Source organism: Rhinopithecus roxellana, chromosome 1 (genome assembly GCF_007565055.1).
Source record: "Rhinopithecus roxellana isolate Shanxi Qingling chromosome 1, ASM756505v1, whole genome shotgun sequence".
NCBI classification, from domain to species: Eukaryota; Metazoa; Chordata; class Mammalia; order Primates; family Cercopithecidae; genus Rhinopithecus; species Rhinopithecus roxellana.
Window position 1 is genome coordinate 98,193,007 of NC_044549.1, and position 23,300 is coordinate 98,216,306.

The following is a 23,300-nucleotide window of genomic DNA, read 5'->3' on the forward strand; positions in this document are numbered from 1 at the left end:
TGCAAAGGTCTCTGACATGACCTGGAGACATCTCTCCCTTTGTCTTGGTGATTAACATTTGGCTCCTGGTTACTTATACAGATTTCTGCAGCTGGCTTGAATTTCCCCTCAGAAAATGGGTTTTTCTTTTCTATCACATTATCAGGCTGCACATTTTCTGAATTTTTTTTTGCTGTTTCCCTTTTAAAACTGAATGCTTTTAACACCACCCAAATCACATCTTGAATGCTTTGCTGCTTAGAAATTTCTTCTGCCAGATACCCTAAATCATCTCCTTCAAGTTCAAAGTTCCACAAATCTCTAGGGCAGGGGCAAAATGCCAACAGTTTCTTTGCTAAAACATAGCAAGAGTCACCTTTACTTCAGTTCCCAACAAGTTGTTCATCTCCATCTGAGACCCCCTCAGCCTGGATTTCATTGTCCATATCATTATCAGCATTTTGGTCAAAAGCATTCAACAACTCTCAGGAAGTTCCAAACTTTCCCATATCTTCCTGTTTTCTGAGCCCTCCAAACTGTTCCAACCTCTGCCTGTTACCCAGTTCCAAAGTCACTTCCACATTTTCGGGTATCTTTACAGCACTGCCCCACTCTACTGGTACCGATTTACTCTATAAGTCTGTTTTCACACAGCCAAACCATATCAGCATCCCAAGAATTAGGCACAAACCTTTACTGAACTAGCTTTGGAAATTATGTTGTGTCACTTTGGATGTATTCTGTTGGCTACAACCAAGTTACTAAGATTGACACAGAGTCATGTAAGGGGACATAGATGTTCACCTCTCAATGGGAGAAGCATCAAAAATTTGCAGACATGTTTTATAACACCATTACAGACAGTATCAACTCTACTATATATTGTTACTTCTTGGTGCGGGGTTCTTATCTAGTTCCTTTTTTTGACCCACTTTCTCTCCAGCTGCTTCCTGATTACCTATTTGATTCCCGGGAAAATAAGAAGCAAGGAGAAGCTCCAGGCAAATGCACCTCTATTACCAGCTAGAGCTTCTGCCACTAATTTCTAGCTGGTCTGCTGCCTTGATAAGTTGGCCAGAGAAGAATAGAAACAGCCGCAGACCCTTTTCAACCTTTTCTCCGGAGGACAGAGGGAGCCACATTATACCTTTTGTTTCCCATAGATCATTTCTCTTGGCTCTTCAGGACCAAGTGCAGGCTGAAAAAATTCCTATTTATTGCTTCACTCACAGGAGTTCATGCACCTGGTATCTAATCCTTTGTAAATTAAAAGATTTGTTGATAGGAAGCATCTGCTGGTGGAGACTGAAATCATGGCTCAAAGAATGGTTGGTAAATATAGAATTAGAGTAGAATTAGCCATTTCCATGTGGTTAGAATATAAGATGAATGAAAGGCTTTTTTTTTTTTTTTCTTTAAAGGAGGAAATGTTTAGTTGAGTAAAGATGTAGAAACTAATTAGATTGGCAAGGAGGTGATCAGGCACCAGAATTAAATTGATGATTTGGTGCCTTCTTTGCCTTGAGCCCACTCCTTAAGAGATCACACCATTATGACATAAAGTCAAGCTGAAACATTCATGCCAGATCTCTCTAAATGGGATACATTCAGTTTCAGAGAGGTACTCTTAACTGACTAGCATTGACTTGGAATAGAGAACGGAGGAGTAATGATAATTAGGAATTCTCAGGGACTATATGTAGTCGTTCACTTCATGTTCGAAATGTTTCTACATAAAGCTATTCTTGCTATTACAATATAACTTTGTGAAAAGAGTGCTTGTCTACTAGCCTTAGAAGAGCTAGGAAAGGAATTATGCCACCTAGCAGTATTCCATGAGTTAATGGAAATTTGAATTGGTAGATGTGCTAGGTGGCCAGATTCTTTTCCAGGATTTAAATATTTTCTAAAGCTTCATAATTATCAGGGTATTTTCTGCTATGGATGAACTGAAATACTATCTTTCCAAATATCTCTTGCAACAGGAGAGCAGTCAGTTGACTCAGTTGTAGCCAATGAGGTATAAATTTTAATATATATATATATATATATATATCTTCAAATTTTAATTTTGGAATCACCTTAAAGGGAGGCAGTGCATTCTTCACAGCTAGAGCTTCAGCAGCTATCTAGAACCATATGGTGGAAGCCACTTACTGAGACCTGTGAAACAAGAGCCCGGGTCCCTGACATATGAAGCCACCATACCTACCTTAAAATGTCTTTCACTTGAGGGAAAAATACATCTTTCTTACGTAAGCCACTGTTCATTGTTTCTGTTGTGTTATCAAAACTAATTGATATACTTAATTAATCCTAAATGACACAATGCCTTTGAAGATAATTTTATCAGCTTTGGTCCCAGCAGGAAAAGATGACATACTCAAAACTTTAATGAAGTCATTATATACAGAGATGTGGGCAGGGTTAAAGGAACCAATTTGGGAGTAGTAGCTACAAGAAACTATTTCAGCACCTAGGTCTGAAGAGGTATAAGGAGGGAGCTGTTGATTCAACATGGTGAGAGCTGTATCCTTGAGACAGAGGCTAGCCTACAAGGGTTAGAAAAGTAGCCACACCGGCCCAGCACGGTGGCACATGCCTATAATCCCAGCACTTTGGAAGGCTGAGGCAGGCAGATCATTTGAGGTCAGAAGATCGAGACCAGCCTGACTAATATGGTGAAACCCCCTCTCTACTAAAAATACAAATATTAGCTGGGCATGGTGGTGCACACCTGTAGTCCCAGCCTCTCAGGGAGGCTAAGGCAGGAGAATCACTTGAACCCAGGAGGCAGAGGTCACAGTGAGCTGAGATTGTGCCACTGCACTCCAGCCTGGGGGACAGAATGAGACTCCATCTTAAAAAAAAAAGAAAAAAGAAAAAAGGCAGCCACACTGAAACATGGCCCCAACAGATACCCAATTCTTTCTCCTCCCTCCTTTTAATTTCCTGACAGTCCCTCCCATTGGCCAAATGCAACCAGAAGCCAGAGGGCAAGGGAAACTGGGTGATGCAGTCTGCGAGTCAGCCTCTTGGGACACTGCAGGGAAAGAGGAGTCCAGAGTGATTGTGAAGGGATGATGGAGAATACTAGCATATATGCAATTTATCCTAATTACAAATTGGCTTTTTAGCTCTTTTTTTTTTTAATTTTTTTTTGGAGACGGAGTTTCACTCTTGTTGCCTAGGCTGGAGTGCAATGGCGTGATCTCGGCTCACTGCAAACTCCACCTCCTGGGTTCAAATGATTCTCCTGCCTCAGCCTCCTGAATAGCTGGGATTACAGGCTAATTTTTGCATTTTTAGTAGAGACGGTTTTTCGCCATGTTGACCAGGCTGGTCTCGAACTCGTGACCTCAGGTGATCTGCCTGCCTCGGCCTCCCAAAGTGCTAGTATTACAGGCATGAGTCACCACACCTGGCCCACTTTTTAGTTTTTAAGTGGCTTGAAGAAGAGACTGATATAATCTTAATTTGCATGAAATCACATAATTTGAAAGTTTATTGCTGCTGTTCATTTATTGTTTACTAGTTTAGATGTGAAAGGTACATACCCTATGGCTCAGCAATTCCACTTTTAGGAATCTGTGCATCCACTAAAAAGAATGAGGCATATAGCTGTACTGCTTTGGAAAGTTATTCAATGTATATAACCAGGGAAAAAAGTTAACTGCAGACCAATATGTTTCTCATGGTCTGAAACCAGTATGTTGTTATGGTCTGAAAAGCAAGCTCATGTGTAAATATCTCTATACAGATGTATTTGTTTAGGCATAGTGCAAAGTTGAGAAGAACTGTTCAGAATGGTCACCTGGTCAGGAGAAAAACAGCAGCAGCAGAAAAGGAGGGGGAGACTTTCTTTACCTTACACAGTTGGTTGCCTATGGATGACTTTCCTTTCATGTTTTTTAGTATTTTCCAATAAAAAAACCCAAATCACAAAAATATGGAAGATCTCACTTAAGAAAAAGCTTAATTCAGGATATAACTTTCATTTTGAATATCCTTTTATCAGGCAGTTTCCTCTATATAAGGTTAGCAAATCAGCAGATTTACTAAAGTACATGTGGCCATTTGGTAGCTTGGATACTTACATTATATAATTTATAGAAAAAATATAAATATTGAGAAAAATTTTAAGTACTTAGCAGAAAGATAATTACTTTAGTAAAATGTTGGTCAGTCCTATTTAATTTACAAATTCCATATTAAAACTGGAATCCAATATTTAAATCCCAATTGAAGACATTTAAACATTAGATTAAAAAAGAAATTCCCAGAGTAAAAATACATTTCAAATCTATGCTGCCTTTGTTAGTAAAAGGACAGAAATTTTTGCCACAGATTGTGGTAATTCTGAAACAGTTTTTTCAAAAAATAAGAGAAGCAGCATATATTTTTATAATTCTTACTTTCAAAGATCTCCAAGTTCTGTGTAAATATCTTTCCAAGGAAGTAATAAATCAATTGAATGATTTCTCTGGATAATTATATTGCAGTTATTATAGTAAGGTAAAAATACTTAAAAATTGGAACTTCAAGTTAAAGACCTCCAAAAGAAACAGAGTCTCTGGCATTCTCTAGGCTGTGGTGAACCATAACCTGTTATCAATCACTTGTCACCTTCTCATATTGTTAATTATAAATAAGATATATTAAAATTCTCTGAGCACTTTGCTGAAAATGGGTAACATGACCTTTGAAACACAGGTATGATTATGGGATAACAAGTATTAATGTGAAAATACATTTTTCTTAAAGGTTAAAGTGTTTTTGATGGAGTAGCTATTAAGTAATACAGGGCTTGAGCTGCTACTTATGCGTTATAATAGGCATATAAAAAATTGTTTTTTGGCCAGACGCAGTGGCTCACGCCTGTAATCCCAGCACTTTGGGAGGCCGAGGCGGGCGGATCATGACATCAGGAGATCAAGACTATCCTGGCCAACACAGTGAAACCCCGTCTCTACTAAAAATACAAAAAAAATTAGCCAGGTATGGTGGCAGGCGCCTGTAGTCCCAGTTACTCGGGAGGCTGACGCAGGAGAATGGTGTGAACTCATGAGGTGGAGCTTGCAGTGAGCCGAGATCGGGCCACTGCACTCTAGCCTGGGCGACAGAGCGAGACTCCATCTCAAAAAAAAAAAAAAAAAAAATTTGTTTTTTAAGAAAACATTTCAAGCATGAAATGTATATATCTCAGACATTATAATTTTAGATGAACTTCCATTTTCACCTCGTGTAATTAGACTGCAGATGATTCAAATATACAGCATTTTGAGAAAAAACTTTTTTTTCAAATTGCTAATAAATCAGTTATCATCTACCTTATCTTCTCTGGATCAATTAAGACTTACCATAGCAGAAAAAGTGAAGAGAAAAGCTATAATATGGTCAAACAATCTAGTTATATAATTTGTTTCAAAAATCTACCCAATCTTTAATATAGTCATTCAATCCATTGTGCTATTTTAAAAAAGATTCGTTTTTCAATTACTTATGATTTTCAATTCAAGTTTATAACACAATTTTCATAGAACATTTATAGAATCACAGACTGCAGCTATGAATTTTACTCAAGACATGGGATTTTAGCAGTTCATTTTATTTATTTATTGTTTAGAGAGAGGGTCTTGCTCTGTCACCCAGGCTGGAGGGCAGTGGCATAATCACAGTTCACTGCAGCCTTGAACTCCTAAGCTGAAACAATCCTCCTGCCTCAGCCTCCAAAATAGGTGGTACTAAAGGCATGCACCATTGTACCTTGTTAATTTTATTTTTATTTTTTGGAGATGAGGTCTTGCTGAGAGGTGAAGCCAGCTGGATTTCCTCGGTCGAGTGGGGACTTGGAGAACTTCTCTGTGTCTAACTAGAGGATTCTAAATGCACCAATCAGCACTCTGTGTCTAGCTAAAGGATTGTAAATGCACCAATGAGCACTCTGTAAAAACGCACCAATCAGTGCTCTGGGTCTAGCTGAAGGATTGTAAATGCACCAATCAGCACTCTGTAAAATGGACCAACCAGCACTCTGTAAAATGGCCAAACCAGCACTTGTAAAATGGACCAATCAGCAGGACATGGGCAGGACCAAATAAGGGAATAAAAGCTGGCCACCCGAGCCAGCAGCGGCAACCCTCTCAGGTCCCCTTCCACGCTGTGGAAGCTTTGTTCTTTCGCTCTTCACAATAAATCTTGCTGCTGCTCACTCTTTGGGTCTGCACCACCTTTAAGAACTGTACCACTTGCTGCAAAGGTCTGTGGTTTCACTCCTGAAGTCAGCGAGAGCACGAACCCACCAGAAGGAATAAACTCTGGACACATCTGAACATCTGAAGGAATAAACACCAAACACACCATCTTTAAGGGCTGTACACACTCAGCGTGAAGGTCTGCGGCTTCATTCTTGAAGTCAGCAAGACCAAGAACCCACTGGAAGGAATAAATTCCGGACACATTGCTGTTGCCCAGACTGGTCTGGAACTCCTGGCCTCAAGCAAACCTCCTGCCTCAGCCTTTCAAAGTGCTGGGATTACAGGCATGAGTTACCATGGTAGGCCTAGTTTTTATATATATAGTTTTTGAGACAGAGTCTTGCTCTGTTGCCCAGGCTGGAGTGAAGTGGCACGATCTTGGCTCACTGCAACCTCCACCTCTCGGGTTCAAGCAATTATCCTGTCTCAGTCTCCCAGGTAGCTGGAATTACAGGTACCTGCCACCACACCCAGCTAATTTTTGTATTTTCAGTAGAGACAGGGTTTCACCATATTGGTCAGGCTGGTCTTGAACTCCTGACCTCAGGTGATCCACCTGCCTCGGCCTCCCAAAGTGTTGGGATTACAGGCATGAGCTACCATGCCCAGCACCTCCCTAATATTTTAAAAGATTATTATAAAGGGAGCCTGAACTATACTACGTTTTTTACACTGTGAGATAACAAGCCTGAACAACAATACAAGATGCTAAGGAGAGAGGGTCAGTTCAGTTCATCACTCTCTCAGAACTGCACTGGGATCATTTTGCCATTCCTTCTCAAGACCTAAAAATAAAACGATTACATTGTTGATTTTAAAGTGTTGTCTTACTCTATTCGTAGTTTTTATTTCTTGAAAGTTGACCTATAGCTTTGGAAGGACAGCAATGATAGGTGCCAGTTGGTGGACCCAGAGTGGTTACATCAACAAATTTTGAAATACTTATACAAAAAAAGAGTCAGACTAGAAAAATTCTGGGCAAGAGTAGGACTAATAAGATCCCTGCTTAAATTCCAGCCCCACTGTTTAGTTCCTAATGCAATAGAGAAGGCACCACATACAGTGTACTTCCCTATGACATCCAAAAACCTCTGTCAGCTCAGAGCCATTTGTAGATATAAATCAGAGAAACCAAAATAATTTGGTTATAACATTTATTTATTTATTTATTTTTGCACTGACTCCAAATAGCTTGAGCAATTTAAATAAACAGACTGCTAAATAGATTTCTTATTTAAGATGGGCTAATTAATTCTTCATTAAAACATATTTATTGAGACCTTCTCTATGTCAGGCATTAGACCAGATTCTGGGGAAACAATAATAGCCAAAATAACTTGGAAATATATCATGACAGCGTTTTCTTTTAGAAAAAACTTACCAAATAGAGTTGAATATATTAATCAGTGTCCATCCCTATGATAAAAGGTTAAGATGATTACAGACTTTACAACGTGTTCTTTCTTATATCCATTTGTATTCTTGCTGTGCTCTACTGACTGAAATGTTTTCTTATCAAGAGGACTTACTTTTCCATTATTCTATAAAGGAGTTACAAAGAGTAAGGCTTACAGGAGGGCATTAAAAAATTGTCCAAATAATCCAAACATTGTATCAGTTGAGTAATGACCAAGAGTTGATTTAAAATCTCTTGTAATACTCACAAGGAATTTTGGGGTAGGGAAAGGAGGAAAGGAAAGAGTAACATGGGCGAAAGCTTTGGGATAAACTCTATCTAGAGTTTAGTGGCTGAAAATGTTCTATGTCTTATTTCATTTCTAGTTTTTGTTACTATCTTATTTGCTCACTTAAAGATTTTCACTTGATGCACAAATCAAAGGAAAATCTGGGGAGGGACCTAACCACAGGCAAATGAATTGTGTCTTTCAGTTCCAAAACGATGTTTTCTATAACAGTACAGAGTAGAAAAACAGAGTAAAGGAACACACAGTGGTCCACATGGTCGTGCAAGCCCTTATTGGCAGATGCAGTTCTTTTTTAGCAGCACTGAAAGTCTCTTTTCAGTTCCATTGCAGAATCTGTTGTCTTGGCTGACAAGTGGCAGTACGCAAGATTGTTGATGCTTCTGGCCAAGTCAAGACTTATCTTACTCAGCTTATTCTCCGCAAAAATAAAGAAATAGAGAGACAGAGGGTTACCAGGTACCTGAAATTTTGCCTGGATTTTTGATAAGATTGATTGAGCAGGGCCACTTGGGTATTTCATGAGAGGGACTCTGTTCAAAACTGCAGTAGTTCCCAGTCTTCTAGAATAGCTATCAGGAAGATATATGTGGGTGACTGGGAGTTCCTGTGGCTCCAGCTTTCTTGTCCTTCAAGACTCAGTTCGATTGTGATTTCTTCCATGAAGCCTTCCTTAATTTTTTAACTTAATTTCTCTCCTTTGCAACCAAACCCTCTCCTCTGCCACTAAGTACTATATCACCGACATTTACATGTCTGGGCTTCATAACTATGCCTCTTGAGGGCAGGATCTCTACTGGATTCAGATATGCATTCCTCAAGCACATCTTACTGTGCCCAGCATGAAGTAGGTACTCAACATGATATTAATGAATAAATGGGTAAATCTGACTGTGAAGAAGACCTGAGATTTCTCAAGTAAGTAGATGGTAGGTCACTAATTGCAGAGCAAGTAAGGTTTCTTATGACCTTGGCAGGGAAGAAGAGCAGGGAGGGCTGAGGAAATCGCTGGAATGGCAACTACTGACCATGGTAGCTCAAGAACACACATAAACACATTTAAGTTGGAGTATAGCAACTATTTGTTCCACATTTCACTAAGATGTCTATCATGTCAAATGTTCCCTTGGCATAAATAGCAGAAGTTTCTATGAAGGGCTTTCTTTTATGTCATTTTACTGAAAAATCAAAGTAGGCAGGTCTGCAATTAGTATCATTTCACATGTTAGGATGATGAAGCAAAGGAGGTGAATGATTCAAAGTATTCTGTGCTCATATCTTTAGCTCTTTGCCTCCTCTTAACTAGAGAGTGCCAGGAAAAATGCTCTTATTTCATTTTCCTTGAGAATATACTTAGTTGTCAGAAATGAAAACTTAACCTGTATTATCAGTATCCATCATTTCTGAAGAAATCAATGTTTCATAAAATACTTAAGGTCTCATGTACATCCAAATTATTATTAATCAAGTGACATGAAAGGAATTACTCTGTTTTATAGACTCACTATAAAAGTATATTAAAGAAGGCTAGCTTGAGTTAGGCAATATGTTTGATCATGTTCTATGCAGTCCTTTCCATGAAATTTGATTTGGCTTGTGTGGTAATATTGTGGTCTTTGATAGGCATGCAGGTAAATGAAGTTAATAATATATAAAAATGAATCATGTAGAAAATCAGGGAGGAGGGAAGTAGTCACTGAATTCCCGTAGGGACCATAGTTTGGTTCATTTAAAAAATTTGGTTTTCAGCTGGGTGCAGTGGCTCACGCCTGTAATCCCAGCACTTTGGAAGGCCGAGGCGGATGGATCACGAGGTCAGGAGATCGAGACCATCCTGGCTAACACAGTGAAACCTTGTCTCTACTAAAAACACACACACACACACAAAATTAGCTGGGCGTGGTGGCAGGGACCTGTAGTCCCAGCTACTCGGGAGGCTGAGGCAGGAGAATGGCATGAACCTGGGAGGCGGAGCTTGCAGTGAGCTGAGATCGCGCCACTGCACTCCAGCCTGGGTGACAGAGTGAGACTCCATCTAAAAAACAAACAAACAAACAAACAAAAACTCAAAAAACAATTCTGTCACAGTACAAGCTTCTGTATTTGGGGAACTTGCCATAGAGGAACACTGGTATTAAATATACTTGAAGTAGACCAGATTTTCACTGTTTTATAGATAAGATGATGAGGGATATTGAGAAAACTGCCTAGCCCAGACCACTAAAATATACTTTCCAATAGGGTGGTAGTACTTCTATAGTTTATAAGTTATTACAAAGTATGAAATAAAAATATTTCATAAACTGTAACCCCTTTTTAAAGTCACTAAAATTGTATGCATCTATATTAAAAACCACACAAATCTCAGTTCATTTGGGGCACTTTTATTTGCAGCTAAGGAAAAAGGAAACTAGCATCTATTTAGAATGGGAAAGCATGTTTGTATGAAACCAAATGTTTCATCATCACTTATTTTCTATACTCTGTGCAATTGAGTGTTTTATATTTTTCATTTTCAACAGATTTGAATTTTAATAGTCCCAGAAATATAAAGAAGATGGCATTAAAATGTCCTATATGTTGGCAGTCCTACCCTGAAGACTTTTTGTGCTTATCTTGTGCTCTGAGCTACAGTTTCACAGAGACTAAATTAGAGTGACTGGACAACAGGAGAAAATAGAAACAGGAAATATTCATGTCAGCTGTTAAAAACCAGTTTTGTAAAGCAAGGCCTAAAAGTCCTATCTCTGGCATGTTTAGTATGGAACATACAGTTGATTGTCATTCAGCTACTAGAGAAAGGTATTCTACAATGGCAGACAGCCTTATCAAAACAATTAGCTGGTTTTCCCCACAGGGAATAGCAGTGGGTTAAGTAAGATTGAAGTGAGAGCTCTTATCGGTTTTCTCAGAAATGATTTCTCTATCATAGGTATTTGGCCAACTGATTAGGTCTAGCATGAACATATGATTTTTAAAATGAGCTGAGATCTGCTAACATGATGCAAGGGAGCATCTAGTAGAAGCTGATCTCCAAGCAAAATCATCAATTTCAAAAATTTTTTTCTTTCAAAAAAATTTTCAAAAATTTTTTTCCCCATCAGTTTCAAAATTTTTTTTTCCCATAAATATGTTCTTTAACATGCACATTCTGCTTATATTGTTTAGCGTGCTTTTCATTGTGCCTAAACATTTGCAATATGGTGAAATAAAATATTTAAAAATGGTTGAATACCATATGAAAGATGAAATCTCATATTTATAGCATGTAATTCAATTCTCATGATTGCACTAAGAAACACTACTGTGTACCATTCATTTTAACAGACTTATTTATGATTAGCTTTATTAACAGTATAACATTTTCATGCAATCTTAAATTTTATGTTTTAATTTTCACAATGTTTGATTTAATTCAAATCAACAAATATTCAAGCCTACATGAGAGACAAATGAAATGAGACTACCTTTATATATAATCAGAAAAATCCTTTTAAGAGTAAAAAGTTAATATTGGGATTTAAAAACCTCAATTTCCAATGTTATTGCTGACAATCCAATCTAACTATATGTATATTACTTAGGCCACAGGACTGCCCATTAGTCTTTCTTGTCGGAGAGCAATTAACCTCTTGAACCATTTTTCCTCAGCATCAGCTTTCTCGATAAATAACTGAAATAAGAAAAGAAAAAGAAAAAATGTTACTGTCTCCCAATAAGTTGAATTTGACCTAATATGACAGAACCCACCTTTGTAGAATATACCTCTCAACACAAGATTTGGATATTGTTTAACTCTTGATGACCTCTTAATTGATGACTATCTATTTGGAATTACTAATGCTCAGAAATTCTTGGATTAAAAGAACTACTAGTATCAACACCATTGGTTAACAATTTTTTACCTTATATTTGTGAAGTTTATTTCCTACAACTTTTCCAAAACACAGCAGAATTACACCATTTCATAGAAGACAGCAAAGTACGATGTTAGTGATGTGCTCACAGATAATGAACAAAGTAGAGCTAAGTCAGAAATGGAACTTTTAGTTCCATTCTCATGGAACACTTCTCATGGTGCTGATCAATTCAGCTAAAAAAAAAAAGGGAAAAAATGCTTCTCTTCATCTGTTTTCCTTAACTATAGACAGAATACGTTTACAAGTTAGGCAACATGAATTGGACCCTACTGTATTCAAATATAGGTAACAGTTCTAATGGCCTGGGGGCCAGATGCCTATTTTTACTAAGAGAATATGAACCTGTTTCCTCCAATGGTCTTCTTGGTGTTAGCAAAAAAGGATAACAGTTTGAAATAATTTCAGTAAATTAGACTTCAATTGATATTCGTAAAGTTTAAGGATATTACATTTGGATGGGCCAGGGAATTGTCATCTTGGTACTTGATAGCAGTAGGGATGCTGCTGGGATCTATCTCTTTTTCAGTACTGGGTGGATCGGCAACTGCTGATGCTGGTCCTGATGTTGAAGTTGCCTGTTTCACTTCACTAGGTTCCACTGACTGAAAGAAACAACACATATTAATTTCAACACAATACACAATTAGAGTTTCACTTCAATAATATTTCTGATTTTGAGTAACAACTGTTCAATTAGTCTCCTTTGAGATGATACCCATCTCCAAAAAGGCCCTACTTTTTGTATTTGTTTGTTTTAGAAATACAGTTGTTTTATTTTTATATTTGCTTCTTTTAGGAATAATTATATTTAGGAATACAGTTATATATATAGAAATAGAATATAAGAATAACTATATTGTATTTGTTTTAGGAATAACACAAAAATGCTGAGAAAATGCTCATCATTTCTTATGATGAGCATATTTTTCTTAAGAAATTGGTACTTATGTGCCTATACTATTGAGAGATACATTATTTCATATATCTAAATTCTATTAATCGAAACAAGCTTACAACAAATATCCAACATTTAGTTGGCCTCTTTAGGTATGAAAAGTAAATTCAAAGGTTATCTTTAAAAAAATAGCCTTATTGAGTGATAGACTTCATATACCATACAATTTACCCTTTTAAAGTACATAATTCAATGGCTTTTAGCATATCCACGGAGTTGTGCAATTATTACCAGAATCAACTTTAGAACATTTTCATCATCCCCCACAAAACCTCATACCATTAGCAATCATTCCCCATTTATTCCAACCTTTCCATTCGAGGTAACAATTAATCTCCTTTCTGTATGGATTTGCCCATTCCAGACATTTCAGATAAAAGGAATCATACAATATGTGGTCTTCCATGACTGATTCTTTCATTTAGCATAATTTTTTTGTTTTTGAGACAGAGTCTTGTTCTGTCACCCAGGCTGGAGTGCAACGGCGTGATCTTGGCTCACTGCAACCTCTACCTCCCAGGTTCAAGTGATTCTCCTGCCTCAGCCTCCCGAGCAGCTGGGATTACAGGCGCACACCACCACGCACACTCGGCTAATTTTTGTATTTTTAGTGGAGACAAGGTCTTGCCATGTTGCCCAGGGTGATCTCGAACTCCTGTCCTCAAGTGATCTGCCTGCCTTGGCCTCCCAAAGTACTACGATTACAGGCGTGAGTCACTTGCCCAGCCGCATAATGTTTTTAAGGTTCATCCATATTGCAGCATGTATCCGTACTTCATTATTCTTTATTGCTAAATAATGTCCCATTGGAGGGGCAGAGCAAGATGGCTGAATAGGAACAGCTCCAGTCTCCAACTCCCAGCGCAAGCGACACAGAAGACGGGTGATTTCCGCATTTTCAACTGAGGTACTGGGGTCATCTCACTAGGGAGTGCCGGACAATTGGTGCTGGTCAGCTGCTGCAGCCCGACCAGCGAGAGCTGAAGCAGGGTCAGGCATTGCCTCACCTGGCAAGCGCAAGGGGGAAGGGAATCCCTTTTCCTAGCCAGGGGAACTGAGACACACAACACCTGGAAAATCGGGTAATTCCCACCCCAATACTGCGCTTTAAGCAAACGGGCACACCAGGAGATTATACCCACACCTGGCCGGGAGGGTCCCACGGCCACGGAGCCTCCCTCATTGCTAGCACAGCAGTCTGTGATCTAACCGCAAGGTAGCAGCGAGTCTGGGAGAGGGGCGCCCGCCATTGCTGAGGCTTAAGTAGGTAAACAAAGCCGCTGGGAAGCTCGAACTCGGTGGAGCTCACAGCAGCTCAAGGAAACCTACCTGTCTCTGTAGACTCCACCTATGCGGACAGGGCACAGCTAAACAACAACAACAAAAAAAGCAGCAGAAACCTGTGCAGACGCAAACGACTGTCTGACAGCTTTGAAGAGAGCAGTGGATCTCCCAACACAGAGGATGAGATCTGAGAACGGACAGACTGCCTGCTCAAGTGGGTCCCTGACCCCTGAGTAGCCTAACTGGGAGACATCCCCCACTAGGGGCAGTCGGACACCTCACACCTCACAGGGTGGAGTACACCCCTGAGAGGAAGCTTCCAAAGGAAGAATCAGACAGGTACACTCGCTGTTCAGCAATATTCTATCTTCTGCAACCTCTGCTGCTGATACCCAGGCAAACAGGGTCTGGAGTGGTCCTCAAGCAACCTCCAACAGACCTATAGCTGAGGGTCCTGACTATTAGAAGGAAAACTATCAAACAGGAAGAACACCTATACCAAAACCCCATCAGTACGTCACCATCATCAAAGACCAGAGGCAGATAAAACCATAAAGATGGGGAAGAAGCAGGGCAGAAAAGCTGGAAATTCAAAAAATAAGAGCGCATCTCCCCCTGCAAAGGAGTGCAGCTCATCGCCAGCAACGGATCAAAGCTGGTCAGAGAATGACTTTGATGAGATGAGAGAAGAAGGCTTCAGTCCATCAAACTTCTGAGAGCTAAAGGAGGAATTATGTACCCAGCGCAAAGAAACTAAAAATCTTGAAAAAAGAGTGGAAGAATTGATAGCTAGAATAATTAATGCAGAGAAGGTCATAAACGAAATGACAGAGATGAAAACCATGACACGAGAAATACGTGACAAATCCACAAGCTTCAGTAACCGACTTGATCAACTGGAAGAAAGTATCAGCGATTGAGGATCAAATGAATGAAATGAAGCAAGAAGAGAAACCAAAAGAAAAAAGAAGAAAAAGAAATGAACAAAGCCTGCAAGAAGTATGGGATTATGTAAAAAGACCAAATCTTCGTCTGATTGGGGTGCCTGAAAGTGAGGGGGAAAATGGAACCAAGTTGGAAAACACTCTTCAGGATATCATCCAGGAGAACTTCCCCAACCTAGTAGGGCAGGCCAACATTCAAATTCAGAAATACAGAGAACACCACAAAGATACTCCTCGAGAAGAGCAACTCCAAGACACATAATTGCCAGATTCACCAAAGTTGAAATGAAGGAAAAAATCTTAAGGGCAGCCAGAGAGAAAGGTCGGGTTACCCACAAAGGGAAGCCCATCAGACTAACAGCAGACCTCTCGGCAGAAACTCTACAAGCCAGAAGAGAGTGGGGGCCAATATTCAACATTCTTAAAGAAAAGAAATTTAAACCCAGAATTTCATATCCAGCCAAACTAAGTTTCATAAGTGAAGGAGAAATAAAATCCTTTACAGATAAGCAAATGCTTAGAGATTTTGTCACCACCAGGCCTGCCTTACAAGAGACCCTGAAGGAAGCCCTAAACATGGAAAGCAACAACCGGTACCAGCCATTGCAAAAACATGCCAAAATGCAAAGACCATCGAGGCTAGGAAGAAACTGCATCAACGAATGAGCAAAATAACCAGTTAATATCATAATGGCAGGATCAAGTTCACACATAACAATATTAACCTTAAATGTTAATGGACTAAATGCTCCACTTAAAAGACACAGACTGGCAAACTGGATAAAGAGTCAAGACCCATCAGTCTGCTGCATTCAGGAGACCCATCTCACATGCAGAGACATACATAGTCTCAAAATAAAGGGATGGAGGAAGATCTACCTAGCAAATGGAGAACAAAAAAAAGCAGGGGTTGCAATCCTAGTCTCTGATAAAATAGACTTTAAACCATCAAAGATCAAAAGAGACAAAGAAGGCCATTACATAATGGTAAAGGGATCAATTCAACAGGAAGAGCTAACTATCCTAAATATATATGCACCCAATACAGGAGCACCCAAATTCATAAAGCAAGTCCTTAGAGACTTATAAAGAGACTTAGACTCCCATACAATAATAATGGGAGACTTCAACACTCCACTGTCAACATCAGACAGATCAATGAGACAGAAAGTTAACAAGGATATCCAGGAATTGAACTCATCTCTGCACCAAGCGGACCTAATAGACATCTATAGAACTCTCCACCCCAAATCAACAGAATATACATTCTTCTCAGCACCACATCACACTTATTCCAAAATTGACCACATAATTGGAAGTAAAGCACTCCTTAGCAAATGTAAAAGAACAGAAATTATAACAAACTGTCTCTCAGACCACAATGCAATCAAACTAGAACTCAGGACTAAGAAACTCAATCAAACCGCTCAACTACATGGAAACTGAACAACCTGCTCCTGAATGACTACTGGGTACATAACGAAATGAAGGCAGAAATAAAGATGTTCTTTGAAACCAATGAGAACAAAGATACAACATACCAGAATCTCTGGGACACATTTAAAGCAGTGTGTAGAGGGAAATTTATAGCACTAAATGCCCACAAGAGAAAGCTGGAAAGATCTAAAATTGACACTCTAACATCACAATTAAAAGAACTGGAGAAGCAAGAGCAAACACATTCAAAAGCTAGCAGAAGGCAAGAAATAACTAAGATCAGAGCAGAACTGAAGGAGATAGAGACACAAAAAACCCTCCAAAACATCAACGAATCCAGGAGTTGGTTTTTTGAAAACATCAACAAAATTGACAGACCGCTAGCAAGACTAATAAAGAAGAAAAGAGAGAAGAATCAAATAGACGCAATAAAAAATGATAAAGGGGATATCACCACGGACCCCACAGAAATACAAACTACCATCAGAGAATACTATAAACACCTCTACGCAAATCAACTAGAAAATCTAGAAGAAATGGATAATTTCCACTTAACACTCTTCCAAGACTAAACCAGGAAGAAGTTGAATCCCTGAATAGACCAATAGCAGGCTCTGAAATTGAGGCAATAATTAATAGCCTACCAACCAAAAAAAGTCCAGGACCAGATGGATTCACAGCTGAATTCTACCAGAGGTACAAGGAGGAGCTGGTACCATTCCTTCTGAAACCATTCCAATCAATTGAAAAAGAGGGAATCCTCCCTAACTCATTTTATGAGGCGAACATCATCCTGAAACCAAAGCCTGGCAGAGACACAACAAAAAAAGAGAATTTTAGAACAATATCCCTGATGAACATCGATGCAAAAATCCTCAATAAAATACTGGCAAACTGGATCCAGCAGCACATCAAAAAGCTTATCCACCATGATCAAGTGGGCTTCATCCCTGGGATGCAAGGCTGGTTCAACATTCGCAAATCAATAAACGTAATCCAGCATATAAACAGAACCAAAGACAAGAACCACATGATTATCTCAATAGATGCAGAAAAGGCTTTTGACAAAATTCAACAGCCCTTCATGCTAAAAACGCTCAATGAATTCGGTATTGATGGAACGTACCTCAAAATAATAAAAGCTATTTATGACAAACCCACAGCCAATATCATACTGAAGGGGAAAAACTGGAAAAATTCCCTTTGAAATCTGGCAAAAGACAGGGATGCCCTCTCTCACCACTCCTATTCAACATAGTGTTGGAAGTTCTGGCTAGGGCAATCAGGCAAGAGAAAGAAATAAAGGGTATCCAGTTAGGAAAAGAAGAAGTCAAATGGTCCCTGTTTGCAGATGACATGATTGCATATTTAGAAAACCCCATTGTCTCAGCCCAAAATCTCCTTAAGCTGATAAGCAACTTCAGCAAAGTCTCAGGATACAAAATTAATGTGCAAAAATCACAAGCATTCTTATACACCAGTAACAGATAAGCAGAGAGCCAAATCAGGAATGAACTTCCATTCACAACTGCTTCAAAGAGAATAAAATACCTAGGAATCCGGCCGGGCGCGGTGGCTCAAGCCTGTAATCCCAGCACTTTGGGAGGCCGAGACGGGCGGATCATGAGGTCAGGAGATCGAGACCATCCTGGCTAACACGGTGAAACCCCGTCTCTACTAAAAAAATACAAAAAACTAGCCGGGCGAGGTGGTGGCGCCTGTAGTCCCAGCTACTCGGGAGGCTGAGGCAGGAGAATGGTGGGAACCCGGGAGACGGAGCTTGCAGTGAGCTGAGATCCGGCCACTGCACTCCAGCCTGGGTGACAGAGCAAGACTCCGTCTCAAAAAAAAAAAAAAAAAAAAAAAAAAAAAAAAAAAAAAATAAAAATAAAAATAAAATAAAATAAAATACCTAGGAATCCAACTTACAAGGGATGTAAAGGACCTCTTCAAGGAGAACTACAAACCACTGCTCAGTGAAATCAAAGAGGACACAAACAAATGGAAGAACATACCATGCTCATGGATAGGAAGAATCAATATCGTGAAAATGGCCATACTGCCCAAGGTTATTTATAGATTCAATGCCATCCCCATCAAGCTACCAATGAGTTTCTTCACAGAATTGGAAAAAACTGCTTTAAAGTTCATATGGAACCAAAAAAGAGCCCGCATTGCCAAGACAATCCTAAGTCAAAAGAACAAAGCTGAGGCATCACGCTACTTGACTTCAAACTATACTACAAGGCTACAGTAACCAAAACAGCATGGTACTGGTACCAAAACAGAGATACAGACCAATGGAACAGAACAGAGTCCTCAGAAATAATACCACACATCTACAGCCATCTGATCTTTGACAAACCTGAGAGAAACAAGAAATGGGGAAAGGATTCCCTATTTAATAAATGGTGCTGGGAATATTGGCTAGCCATAAGTAGAAAGCTGAAACTGGATCCTTTCCTTACTCCTTATACGAAAATTAATTCAAGATGGATTAGAGACTTAAATGTTAGACCTAATACCATAAAAACCCTAGAAGAAAACCTAGGTAGTACCATTCAAGACATAGGCGTGGGCAAGGACTTCATGAGTAAAACACCAAAAGCAATGGCAGCAAAAGCCAAAATTGACAAATGGGATCTAATTAAACTAAAGAGCTTCTGCACAGCAAAAGAAACTACCATCAGAGTGAACAGGCAACCTACAGAATGGGAGAAAATTTTTGCAATCTACTCATCTGACAAAGGGCTAATATCCAGAACCTATAAAGAACTCAAACAAATTTACAAGAAAAAAACAACCCCATCAAAAAGTGGGCAAAGGTATGAATAGACATTTCTCAAAAGAAGACATTCATACAGCCAACAGACACATGAAAAAATGCTCATCATCACTGGCCATCAGAGAAATGCAAATCAAAACCACCACGAGATACCATCTCACACCAGTTAGAATGGCAATCATTAAAAAGTCAGGAAACAACAGGTGCTGGAGAGGATGTGGAGAAATAGGAACACTTTTACACTGTTGGTGGGATTGTAAACTAGTTCAACCATTACGGAAACCAGTATGGCGATTCCTCAAGGATCTAGAACTAGAAGTACCATATGACCCAGCCATCCCACTACTGGGTATATACCCAAATGATTATAAATCATGCTGCTATAAAGACACATACACACGTATGTTTATTGCGGCACTATTCACAATAACAAACACTTGGAATCAACCCAAATGTCCCTCTGTGACAGACTGGATTAAGAAAATGTGGCACATATACACCATGGTATATTATGCAGCCATAAAAAAGGATGAGTTTGCGTCCTTTGTAGGGACATGGATGCAGCTGGAAACCATCATTCTCAGCAAACTGTCACAAGAACAGAAAACCAAACACCGCATATTCTCACTCATAGGTGGGAACTGAACAATGACATCACTTGGACTCGGGAAGGGGAACATCACACATCGGGGCCTATCATGGGGAGGGGGGAGGGGGGAGGGATTGCATTGGGAGTTATACCTGATATAAATGACGAATTGATGGGTGCTGACGAGTTGATGGGTGCAGCACACCAACATGGCACAAGTATACATATGTAACAAACCTGCACATTATGCACATGTACCCTAGAACTTAAAGTATAAAAAAAAAAAAAAAAAGACATCAAAAAAAAAAAAAATGTCCCATTGTATGGATCTACCACATTTTATTTATCTTTTCATCAGCTGATGAACTCAAAGGTTGTCTTGGAGCTCCTTAAAATATTAAAATTCATATATATAAAAGTTTGAAAAAAAGGTACGATGTATCTTTGGAAAAAAATAAAACTCTAGGATTTCTTATACCATCATGCAAACAATAGACTCCCAGTTCATTCCACCTTTACTGAATGTTTACCAGGTGCCAGGCACTGTACCAAGCGCTGGGGACACAACTAAGAAATCATTGCTTCTGCCTTGAAAGAGCCAGCAGATTACTGCTCACTTAGTTACATTTCAATGTCTTCTTCCCTGAGAAAGAAGGCCAGGGAGTGACTGAGTAGCAGCAAAGTTACAGGGATAATATGAAGTGGATTAGATGAGAAACTGAAATTAAAAAGTAAAATTAAATAAAAACAAGAAGAATAGGAGATTAATTCTGTTATGTAGCCTTTTTTATACCCATTTGTTCCACACCTATTGTTTTTCAATTTCCATTTATTTCAACTTATCTACTTCTGAACACTTCACTTCTCTGAACAAAGCCAAAAACAGATGTCATTAAGAAAAATATACACAGGATAAAATATGCCTAAATTAAATTGTTCATAGGTTAATTTGTTTTAGAGTTGGAGATACATTTATTTAACCAGTATTTACTGAGCACTACTAATTGCTAAGCACTGGGTACACAGGCAGAGTCAAATAGATATGGTCCCTGTCCCAAGTGGCATTTATATGTTGCTAATGGAGTTGACAGATTATAAACAAATAAATTCCAAAATAGTGCATAATCACAAATTGTAGTATGTGCTATAAGGAATATACAAGGTGCTGACAAAGAATGATGAGAATCAGGAAGGGAAAAACATCTACTTTAGATTGGGTGGCTAGGGATGGCTTCTCTAGGAGGTGAAATTTAAGCCCTGAAGACTTAGAAGGAGCCAGGCAAGTGAAGAGGAAGAACAGGTCTCTGGTCAGAGGGAAAAGACAAAGATTCTGAGAGAGAAGAGCTTGGTGTCTTTGAAGATCAGAAAAAAGGCCACACGGGCTGGTGTGTAGTGGGCAAAAGAGACAGTGAGGGGGCGGAGCAAGATGGCCGAATAGGAACAACTCCAGTCTCCAACTCCCAGCGCGAGCGACACAGAAGACCGGTGATTTCTGCATTTTCAACTGAGGTACTGGGGTCATCTCACTAGGGAGTGCCGGACAATCGGTGCTGGTCAGCTGCTGCAGCCTGACCAGCGAGAGCTGAAGCAGGGCGAGGCATCGCCTCACCTGGAAGCGCAAGGGGGAAGGGGATCCGTTTTCCTAGCCAGGGGAACTGAGACACACAACACCTGGAAAATCGGGTAACTCCCACCCCAATACTGCGCTGTAAGCATACAGGCATTCCAGGAGAATATATCCCACACCTGGCCGGGAGGGTCCCACGCCCACGAAGCCTCCCTCACTGCTAACACAGCAGTCTGCCGCGATCTATCCGCAAGGCAGCAGCGAGGCTGGGGGAGGGGCGCCCGCCATTGCTGAGGCTTAAGTAGGTAAACAAAGCCGCTGGGAAGCTCGAACTGGGTGGAGCTCACAGCAGCTCAAGGAAGCCTGCCTGTCTCTGTAGTCTCCACCTCTGGGGACAGCGCACAGCTGAAGACCAACAGGGGAAGTAGCGGGAGCCGGTGCAGACGCGAACGACTCTGTCTGACAGCTTTGGGGAGAGCCGCGGATCTCCCAACGCGGAGGTTGAGATCTGAGAACGGACAGACTGCCTGCTCAGGTGTGTCCCTGACCCCTGAGTAGCCTAGCTGGGAGAAATCCCCCACTAGGGGCAGTCTGACACCCCACACCTCACAGGGTGGAGTACACCCCTGAGAGGACACTTCCAAAGGAAGAATCAGACAGGTACACTCGCTGTTCAGCAATATTCTATCTTCGGCAACCTCTGCTGCTGATACCCAGGCAAACAGGGTCTGGAGTGGACCTTAAGCAATCTCCAACAGACCAACAGAGAGTCCTTCTGACTGTCAGAAGGAAAACTATCAAACAGGAAGGACACCTATACCAAAACCCCATCAGTTCGTCACCACCATCAAAGATCAGAGACAGATAAAACCACAAAGATGGGGAAGAAGCAGGGCAGAAAAGCTGGAAATTCAAAAAATAAGAGCGCATCTCCCCCTGCAAAGGAGCGCAGCCCATCACCAGCAACGGATCAAAGCTGGTCAGAGAATGACTTGGACGAGAGGAGAGAAGAAGGCTTCAGTCCATCAAACTTATCAGAGCTAAAGGAGGAATTACGTACCCAGCGCAAAGAAACTAAAAATCTTGAAAAAAGAGTGGAAGAATTGACAGCTAGACTCATTAATGCAGAGAAGATCATAAACGAAATGACAGAGATGAAAACCATGACACGAGAAATACGTGACAAATGCACAAGCTTCAGTAACCGACTCGATCAACTGGAAGAAAGAGTATCAGCGATTGAAGATCAAATGAATGAAATGAAGCGAGAAGAGAAACCAAAAGAAAAAAGAAGAAAAAGAAATGAGCAAAGCCTGCAAGAAGTATGGGATTACGTAAAAAGACCAAATCTACGTCTGATTGGGGTGCCTGAAAGTGAGGGGGAAAATGGAACCAAGTTGGAAAACACTCTTCAGGATATCATCCAGGAGAACTTCCCCAACCTAGTAGGGCAGGCCAACATTCAAATTCAGGAAATACAGAGAACGCCACAAAGATACTCCTCGAGAAGAGCAACTCCAAGACACATAATTGCCAGATTCACCAAAGTTGAAATGAAGGAAAAAATCTTAAGGGCAGCCAGAGAGAAAGGTCGGGTCACCCACAAAGGGAAGCCCATCAGACTAACAGCAGATCTCTCGGCAGAAACTCTACAAGCCAGAAGAGAGTGGGGGCCAATATTCAACGTTCTTAAAGAAAAGAATTTTAAACCCAGAATTTCATATCCAGCCAAACTAAGTTTCATAAGTGAAGGAGAAATAAAATCCTTTACAGATAAGCAAATGCTTAGAGATTTTGTCACCACCAGGCCTGCCTTACAAGAGACCCTGAAGGAAGCCCTAAACATGGAAAGGAACAACCGGTACCAGCCATCGCAAAAA

The 23,300-nt window shown here is 40.0% G+C and overlaps 1 protein-coding gene across 1 annotated transcript in view; it reads right to left on the reverse strand.

Moving 5' to 3' along the window:
• Positions 1-11,257: 11,257 nt before the first annotated feature.
• Positions 11,258-23,300, reverse strand: part of RSRC1 (arginine and serine rich coiled-coil 1) — a 426,163-nt gene continuing 414,120 nt past the window's right edge. Inside the window, exons 9-10 of the mRNA XM_030928335.1 lie at positions 12,309-12,461; positions 11,258-11,612 (exon numbers count right to left, since the gene is read on the reverse strand). Coding sequence (XP_030784195.1) covers positions 11,520-11,612; positions 12,309-12,461 — 246 coding nt within the window. The 3' untranslated portion in view covers positions 11,258-11,519. The remainder of the gene's footprint in view (positions 11,613-12,308; positions 12,462-23,300) is intronic.